Genomic DNA, 10340 nt, shown 5'->3' with positions numbered 1-10340 from the left:
AACTCGGATTACTTTTTTCTCGGACCCGGAGCGGGTATTTTACCTCGGATCGGGGCAGATTAGGGTTGGATCCGGACTAGATTGCCATCCCTAGATGAGATAGTGATCTAACCTCCAAATACATTAAGAGACAGCTTCCTAGCGGTTTTCATTTTACCCTCTAAAACAATTTAAGCCACCATTACATTTAGCACATATAAGAGAGAACAATAGTAACAAAAAATTTTTGTTTCAAAAAAAAAAAAATAGTACCATAAATTTGAACATAATTTCATATTAGCTCTACTATGTCACATGTAATTATTGGGATAAATCCTCTATAGCCTGAAACTCAGTAACCCGAGCAAAAGGGCTACGCATTTACAGCAGTCTTTGCACCAAAATTAAGCAAATTTGCAGCCTCGGATTAAAACAATGAGGGCGTAGCTTTATATTCAAAATTTCAAAACTTGACTACATTGTACATCGCCGTATGATCAGGAAATGACTACTTCATCTGGGAAACAATGAGAAAATAATAGAGTATGTATACTATTCAGCAAATAAAGCTGTCACCTGAGTAGAAAATAAGGATTGAAACTATCCCAAATCTGAATATCTTTCAGCAAGTCTGGGATCAAATGGTTAGCCGAAGCTCCAACCATTTCCTCATGTAGTCTAACAACTACGATGTACAAGTTGCAGATCAAAGGATTAGTGAGGAATGGTCTGATGGACTTCTCTAGTTCAACAACATCCGAGAGAAGATACATGCTGTCTTCAGTTCCTGCTTGTAAAATGCACTTCGAAAGGACATAGAAGCCAAGAAGATTTCCATATAAAGGTAGAAACGCATCCCTGTGGTTCCCCACACCACCGATCCAATCATCTCCTTCAAGCTTCCTTATATGCTCGCAAGCAACCGACAACTGACGGAAGAAGTGACCCCTCCATTTCCTCAAATAAGTAAGTAGCTTGGGTCCTTCAGTTGTTGAAAGCTTGAGATTTTCCAAATTAGAACAGCTAATTTGACAAATAAGCAATTTCTCTTCATGATAGTTATCAATTTCCTTGTCAAAAACCCGTCGGACAAGATCACCCTTGGGCACGACGTAGCTCGCAGAATCTGATATCCACCTCAGAAGATAATCAAAGTACCTGTCCCAATGGCCAAAGTTCAACGAAAGGAACTCAAAGCAAAGTTCAAGCACTCTTTCCACCTGAGCAGGAACCACAACTGCAAGAGTTTGGCCCCTAAACTTTGGAGGGAAACATTTTTGTACCTCCAACGCAAGCTCCTTTCTGATGAAAACATCCTCATCTTCCAGTAACTTAATGCATGTGAACCAGATATCTAATATCAGATAACCCAACATGTTAGCAGAATTCGGTGGCTCAAACTGCTGTTCGCAGTTTTCAGAAGGAATGCCACCATTGGTGACAAATGAACTGATATATTCAGCCTGTTCCAACAACCCAGATGCCACTACTGATTCTGCAGCAGCCTTGCGCAAATTCACTTGCTGAGATGCATCACTATATAGCTTGATAAGGCAAACAAAATGTTTGATCCATCCACATATAAGGGCGCATCTGTTCACCTCTTCTGGTTTCCCATTGCTAACATTGGGAAGAATGCTGCAAAGAAAACTAGAAAAGCGCTTTATGCATAATCCAAAGCAGCATATGAGCGCTTCTAGAGTTTTTGTATGTCTCACAGAATCATGTATAGAAACCAATTTATTCCAAAACAGCACAACTGAATCAAAATCCATCTCTCCAATATAGACATTGTCTCCAGAACATTTACCACTCGATTTTTGAAAATGCAACAGGTTCCAAGCAAAGATAATCCTAAGAATATAATAGCGACACTTATGATTAGTTTCCGATGACAAGAGTCTAATCAAAGTTGTTTGTAAATTACCCTTTGCCCAATGTGCAATTGCTGCAACGTAACTGCCATTTTCAACATCACCTAACTCTATCGCAGTAGTCTTAACAAACTGGATAAGCCACTTTAATGTTGCAAGACGCACTTCATATGAAGCATCTGACATGTAACAGGTTAGTCTTCCCTCAACACCACCAGAACCATTATCAACTGAAGAATTTGCTTTCAGCATGATAGCAGGAGAAGACTTCTTTGGCATTGAGATTCCTTCCACAGCATGATCTTCATATAGATAAATAGAGTGAAAATAAGAAATCGCAGCTTGTTTGCGAAGTTCCGCAGCAGTTGGATCGTGAAATGATGATTCAGAGTCTACAACCAAGCACTCTGAAGATAATTTTGACAGTAAGTTGCAAATGACATCATAATTTTTGCTTGCCTGGCGTGTTCCAGCAATACTGAGCATGTGATCAAGTACCTTCAGGAAAGACGCATTGAGAATAGGACATGAACATAATGTGGGATTTCCAATCCATGAACACTTATCAAGTGTCTTGATTAAGTCATAGAGAATCATATCTTTCATCGAAAAGTCAGCAAGGTTTCTACAATTGGCATCTAAAAGAGCACTTAGCTGTAAGAGTATCCCATGGATGGCGTTAAACTGAACAGAAGAGCGTGCACAGTGATTATGTGTTGTTTCTGTTTGATTAACAGAATTTGGCAACCCAGAGGCAATATCAAGCAAGACCAAATGCAATTTCTCATTAGAAACCAGACCTGTCAGTGCTCTCGACGCAAGCACGCGAATACGCATATTTTTTTGAGTTGAGCACCTTTGTATATATGGCATGAATAGGAAAGGATCCAAGCAATCTCCTGCTTCACTTGCAATGGGTGAAGGCTTAAGCCTTGATAACAGGATCAACACAGGGCATAAACTAGGGTGAACAATGCTAGCCAGGTTAGAATTTGATTGTCCACCTAGTAAAAACTCAGTGGCGACTTTCAGTTCGTTAGATACAAATGAATGCAATAATGGATACCTGAATAAAAGAAAGATTTAATTAGTTGCTCGCTAGAAAACAACAATGAATGTACACAGACAAAAGTGCATCTACTTGTAAAAACAATGATGGCAAAACAGGAGGACTGCTTTGCGATGGTGCTGGGGAGTTTAAGGGTTATTATTTTTCATATTCGGCTACAAATTGATTCGCTGGCAGAGATCTAAGATTCAAGCAAATGTCAATTTTTTGTCTACATATACACTTTGATGGACCCCCTGGAGGATAATTTTATAAAACAGCAATATGAAGTAGACTATTCATTCAGATTTCATCTACAACAATTATACTTTATTTTATCCAATTTATATGTACTAGGTTTTGATTTCTACACTAGATGTCATATGACTTTCATATAATAAACCATTTTAATTAAAAAAAAAAAAAAGGAACAGAACAATTTTAATTTTAATAGCATCATTGAAAGTTGCTTTGAGGATGATGAAAGGAACGGAAGAGTAGCAACTGTAGAAGTAAGATACTCCGTAATGAAAGTAAAGCGCTAATGCAACACAGAGAAAAAGGGAATGCAGATGCAGTACCTGCATTAAATGGAATCACACACGTACACAATGAGCAAAGAAAAATGGGGTTGGGCAGAAAAAAGAAGCAGCAGGGAAGAAACCAAAGGAGCAAATGGCCTAAGAAATCTCAAAAGACAACACAACACAATTGCACAAGCAAGATAATGAAACTTTAATACTAGAGCAACACGAAGCAAACGAGAGGGACCAGAGGGGCAGAAAGTATCATTGCAGTCACACAAATAGACAACAAAAAAACAAAGGTTGGATACGGAGGGAAGGAAAGAAGGCAGCAATCAGAAAAATACACATGAGCAAAACAACCACAAGATCTAAAAAGAAAGCATATATTATCATGCAAAATTGAATAGTAAAGCTGGTAAGGGATTTGGTTCTTTTACCTGTGAAAAAATTCCAGACTAGTAAGAGCACGCCTTGCTGAATCTCGTTTATGTACATTAAGAAACCCAACCATTCGGCGGACCAAGGCTGTGTATGCAAGGCATGCACTATTACGAATTTCCCAATGTGGAGAAGAGAAAGAACGTATGGAGATTATCATAGCTTCCGCAGCGAAGCCTGATGTATCAGTTGCTAAATTGGCATCATTGAAAGCTGCTTTGAGAACATTAAAAGCATGCACAGTTGGAATAACACCTTTAACACGAATCTTTGCAGATGTTAAGTTTTCATTGATATCATTTCTCTGCATAAAGCCATTTTCTCCATCTGATACACCAATTGATTTGTTTTGCAATTTATCAACTATGTTTGGTTCAGCTTGATCAAGCAATGACCCACCAGCCAGTTCTATCAACCAGCGGAGTGCCCATGGGAGCAGCTTTTTAGGTGAACCTTGTGGCTCTGAGAGAAAGAACGCACTGAATGCAGCAGGTATACCTGCACTTCTTCTGAGCAAGTCATCTACTGTTTGTCCCTTAGCCACAGTTCTTTCCATAAGCTGTTCCATCCAAGATTCTGTCAGCTGACAAAGCCTGCAGAAGAAGATTGTTCAGAAGTATATTCATTATACAACATTACAATTAGTTATCAAACACGTCTAAGATAACTATTTCAACATTTAAGCAATACATAGCGTGAAACCAATTTTTACAAGAATTGGATGAACGTATGTCCAATAATCTTCATACGACAGACGTTATCTTCTAATAAAAAAAGGTAGCTTCAGACAATGTGAAACATCAATAGTTCTACCTCCCGAACAATCAAATGTCTACATGGAAAAGAGTAAGAGGGTTTGTACTATCAAACTTGAGCAGACAAAGCCAGAGATAGATGAGAAAAGATTGAGATTTAGCAAAAGTGGAACAAGGATTACCAAGTTGACAAAAGATGCAGTGTCATGATGTTCCTATCTTTAGAATGGACTCGCTTATATCTTTTATAATAAATAAAACAAATGCAACACCAGTTCAAGGGTAAAACATGTGCCCCAAACAGATGCAATTATTATATATCCTAATTTATGCAGTCCCAACTTTGTCTACACCAAGAGTGTGCACACACACACAATAACAAATGATCGTTTCTACATAGTGGTTCTTGATTCCCCAAGGGGCACTAAGGCCTTGTTCTCTTCACCTAATTTTTTAAGGTACGGGAATTATTCTATTTTACAGATTAAAATTGAATTTTATGGATTGATTAGAACATATCTTTACTGTTTGCAACTGATTTTTATGAAATACAGAGTAAAAATAATTCACTGATATACTACTGTAGTTGTCTAATAAAATAACTGATTCACACAGATAAATTTGTTTTTTTACTGAACACAACTAATTTTTACTGGTTAAACTAACTTTGACTTATTAAATCTTCATTTCATAAAATCCAAACTGACTTTTACTGAATATACATATATATTCAAGAGAACAGGGCCTAAGAAGTATTTAGGCGATGACTTGGAGACAACCAGACAGAGCACACTAACACAGGGCACCAGTATGGCACCATAACTTTTCTACAAAATTCTGGATCTAATCATGATCAGATCAAAATTCAAACAACAATGTGTAAACATTATGCATTCAAATATACTCTATAGAAGTTAGCAAACCAACAGACCTTGGATCATCAGAACAGAGCAAACGATTGCAGAGTGCAGTAAATCCGGCTCTTGTTTTATCGATAGCACCGTTATGTTTCATTTTAAGGAGCACTTCCAAAAAGTGGTTCCCGATAACCTCTAGTTGGCTCACATCAAGAACTGCATCAGAAGTGGGCAACAAATGATCCATTGCAGCATCAGCAGATCCTTCACCAATGGATGTAGCAACTGGCAACGGGATCTTTCTAATAATGGTTCCAAGAAGAAGACTGACCTGAAAATAAAAGATTTAAGGTCCTTAAAATAATTGTAACACATTATGATGTCCATTGTTCAAAGGATAATGCATATGTTTTTCCTTTTCCTTTTTCCCGTGATATCCTTGAAAAATGCAGCTTTACTCTTTCCTCTCACCTCTCCCTCCGCCCTCCCCATACATGTGTGTGATTGTGTGTATGTGTGTGTGCACGCGTGCGTTGAGTGTGTGTTGTGTAAAAGAGTTGATAGTGCAATACTAAGTGGGGGGAAACAGGAAAATAATATCTCCTACTCTTACAGAAAATCTTGAAAAATTTCAAATCATAATCATATAAATCCCTTGGGAGGCATTTGGTTTGCAGAGTATTATAGGGTTGATATCTAGAATGAAAACAGGATGGTTTTGATTTGTAAACTGATTTTTGAACCAAAGTATCGAATGATTTTTTTTTCCTTTTATTTGATACCTCAAGTGTTGTTACAAGCCAAAGTGCCAAACCCACCTCCCCCAATAGGTCTCTAAACACCATACCTTGAGGGTTTGAGGTATGGATTTAAGGTTCTTAAAATTATCAACCTTTGACCATTCTAAATCCATATCTCACACTAAGGGTTCTTGAACCAAACACCCTGTTTAAATCCCGATGAGTAATGAAGATAAATGTTTAATAAGAGGCAACTTAGAGAAATAATCCCATCACACTAAAATTATAAAACTTCATAATGATGAGAGAACATACCTCTTTCATAGCCAGCCAACAACCAACCATAACAATCTGCTCTGCTGGTCTAACATCTTCTTTTTCCTTCAAATCTTTTGCTTCACATTCCACTACAGATGATGGTGTAACTATCTCATCTAGACATTCCAAAAGATCCTCCTCAATGTCATCCATATCTTGAGGCAGATGCCAAGCATCAGCAGAAACCACCCCAAGTGCCAGTGTTGTTATTCGCATCACCAACTCCAGGAGTTTCCCCAATGCACCTCTCATCTCAGGAATGCCCGACATGGCTACATCAGAGGTCCAATCTAATTCCTCAAAGGCATATCTCAAAGCAAGTAAGACACCATGAGCAAAGCTATTCTTGCAGGCTTCAAATAGATCCTTCTCTCCTTCCTCTGCAGCAGCTTGCAACCAATCTATAAGTGAATTAATATATAGAATAAGTGGGAGTTTGGATTCCGAACTTTGATGTTCCTCATTTCGGGATTCAGCCTCTAATTTGTGGCAAGTAACATTTCCTGAAGCTCCAATAATCCAACCAAGATCCAGAACATACTTACGGAATATAAGCCTTAAAGCCAAAGCCCCAGCATCACTTTCTCTGACTCGTGGACTGCAAACCAACTTTTTTGCCCATAATATAACTTCTTGCACCTTGTTTTCACTTGAGATTCCAGGGAGAGGTGTGGGGAAACTTAAAAGTATGCGGAAAGAACTCTCTCTCAGTCTATCCCAACTATCAATTATTGAGCCAACTAATAACATTGTTGAATCGGGTCTGGTAAGTCCTTCACTAAAAATATATAGATTTTCAATAGATAGAACATCAGAGTTTCCTTCCAGCGGAGGTACTATGGACCAAACATTTACCATTATCATAATTAGCTCCATTGCCATGATTTTTCTCTCATAAGGAGCAGAAGGATAACATGAGAAATACAGAAAGCAACTCAACCATTTCATAAAGTTATATAGGTTATCTGCTCGGCTAACAATGATTGCATCACCACTCTTATACGGGGAGGATACATCATTTTTCTCCCAGTCAGATGGTTGCCATGTCCCCTGTTTTATTTGTCGCTCTAATGTTGTACGAACCCTAGAAAAGAACTTCTTAAATATACTGGCCCACTTCATCTGGAAAGCTGTTGAGCAACATCTCATGTTCAAAGGCACTGCTACTCTCATCAGATTGAGTTCTAAGGATGAAGGTAGACTGGCCGTCTTAGGGCTCAAGAAAAGTGTCTCAGCCACATCTACACGAAGTGACTCATCCACATGAGTCAATGCCAACGCAAGCCACTCAGCTGGAATGTTAACAGGAATTCCCTTCAAATAGATTAAAGCATGTTCTTCTTCAAGCTTGCACTCTTCAGCAGCAGATGCAAGATTATGACTAGACTCAATATCCCCATCAAACAGTGCAAGTGAACGAGATACTTTAAGCAAAGAGACCAAAACAGCCACTTTCTGCTCAATACCAAATGAAATGCCCAAACAGCTCAGTTCTGCAAATACCAAGCCAGTATCAACTCCAACACCAATTGAGAGGAAGGAGAGCATAAAAAATATACTATCAACATCCACTTCCAGTAAACTTGGCAAAGCATACGTGTTCAAATTTGAGCGCAACTTAGAGACTCCGGAAGCAAGTCCATAAAGAAATGGAGGCAAACAATGACCTCGATATATCTCATACCCTTTTCCAACACCATTGCTACCCCAACACTCATCACGCAAACACTCAAGGAAACACTTCAAGAAAGATGTGGCTGCAGAGCACACATCGTCGTCTATGTATGCCTGTACCACTTCAAATAGCAAATTAGAGCTCATGCCAAGGAGAGTTGTGGCTCCCAACCTCTTAGTGAGAGAAGCTAGAGGAGCATACCTACCTTTACACCGAGCACCAAGACAAAGAAGATCAGCTGCAATCTTCCCTAAGAATGTATTAAAATTTGCATGACTATCACCCTTGTAGCTAGTGGCTTTGATGTCTAAGAAGAGATCAAAAATAAGATGAACTTGTTTCACAGTTTGGCTTAAGGGGTCTTCTAGATTATTCCATATAATTCTGAGTACACGAGCTCCTAAATCCTTTGGGATCGGTTCAAACTCAGTTTCAAGATCAACAAGATCAGACATAATAGATGTTTTGATCTGTTGCAAACAGATCTGCATCACGGTCAAAGCATGAAAGTTAAAATGGCTATCATTAGGGTTCTCACAGTACTTGCAAAGCTCAGGCAATATACAGTCATACAATATACTCTGTATACATCTATTACCATTTTCATCAGCACCGTCAATTTCAATTCCCTCTGTTTTTACAACAAAACAAAAATTGAGCACTATTCTTGAAACTGCAGTAAGGACCCCTCGTATGAAGCAAAGTCTACTTAATGGGGAAAATTTTCGGAGTTCAAAACACAAATCTCCATTATACGGAATTTTACTTAAAGCATTCTTAAACTCCGTATCTGAATGATCTATCAAACTACATATTTTCCTTTCAAAAACACCTTCCATAATGAGATATCCAAGCTCCTGAGGATTAAGCAACACCTGAAATGCAGCACATAAACTCACACCAGCTGCCACATAACAGTCCCTCGAGAAAGCAGATGATTTGAGTATTTCTACAATGACTGCAACAATCATTTCTGAAAGACTAGAACCATTAGGGACCATTCCAGATTGAGAGCTACCGGAATCAACGATTCTTGAAGGAAACCGCTGAAGCAAATAATACATACAAGACAAAGCCTCCTGGCATTGCTCCATCACAAGAGGCGAAGGTCGTGCCGACCCATTTGTCTCAGCAACCACATAATTCAATCCAGTAACACTATCTAAAGCCACTAGCACACAACACTCCTCCACAACATTCACTAAGTACCCCAACTTTGGGGTACTCATCATCGACAACGCCACCCTCGACACACAAAACCGCTTCCCTTTCCCACACAACACACCATACTCCTCACAAAGCTCTCTAAAACACCCACCAATCAAACCCCAGAACTTCTTATTTTTCGAAAGAACAGACAACACAGTCCTATGCAAAGACAATGAATTCTCAAGAAATAAAAGTTCCAAGTACAATTTCGCCGCAATCGAAACTAAGTTCTCATCAACAGCTCTTAACAACAAATCATTGAATGAAACAGCAACATTCTTAACATGATTAACTTGAGAATAAATGGAATTAAGGGAACCAAGATGGGTTAATTCAGTGCAAAATTTTTGACACAATTCATTAGATTGCAATTGGGTAATTGAATTCATGTAAGATTGTGGGAAATTCACAGCACTGTAGGTAAAACGATGGCGATGCTGTAAAGCTCGCCATTTTGCTGACATTTTTGAAATGAAAAACTGAAACTAAATCGAATGAAGAGAAAGAAAGAGAATGACTTAGCTGTTGAAAGTTCGCAGCTTTGTGTAGCTCGATGCTGCCTTTCCTTCTCAGTTGGTGTGTGTGCCGGGGAGAGGGAAAGGATACCGGCCAAAACCCTAACTTTAAACCCAACTAGGAGGGAACTTCATATTCCTGTACTCTAATCCCATTTGGCTAGTTGTTGTTATATCTACACCCCTCTAGACGTTATTGCCTACACTACCTGACTAAATTACCATACTACCTACAAGGCTTCAATCCCTCCCCTTTTAGGTCCCGTTCTTTAGAACTGCTTTGCTCAAATCAAATCTGCTCTGCTATGTTCAAAAGAATTATGTTCTGCTCTGCTTAATTTTCAAATAATAATTAATAATAACAACAATAATAATTAATATTCAATAATAATAATTAATATTGTA

At 38.5% G+C, this 10340-nt stretch overlaps 1 protein-coding gene across 1 annotated transcript; it reads right to left on the bottom strand.

Annotated features, from left to right (window-relative positions):
• Positions 1-300: 300 nt before the first annotated feature.
• On the bottom strand, positions 301-10105 carry LOC110688945 (thyroid adenoma-associated protein homolog). The gene is made up of 4 exons (XM_021865693.1): positions 6534-10105; positions 5553-5809; positions 3866-4459; positions 301-2919 (listed from the first exon to the last, which is right to left on the bottom strand). The coding sequence occupies exons 1-4, from the start codon at positions 9882-9884 to the stop codon at positions 552-554; spliced, it is 6570 nt and encodes a 2189-aa protein (XP_021721385.1). The 5' UTR covers positions 9885-10105; the 3' UTR covers positions 301-551.
• Positions 10106-10340: the final 235 nt, after the last annotated feature.

The sequence above is a fragment of the Chenopodium quinoa genome, unplaced genomic scaffold (genome assembly GCF_001683475.1).
Source record: "Chenopodium quinoa cultivar QQ74 unplaced genomic scaffold, ASM168347v1, whole genome shotgun sequence".
Taxonomy (NCBI): Eukaryota; Viridiplantae; Streptophyta; class Magnoliopsida; order Caryophyllales; family Amaranthaceae; genus Chenopodium; species Chenopodium quinoa.
Note: the sequence above shows the minus strand (reverse complement) of the source record. Positions and strands in the feature narration are given on the sequence as shown.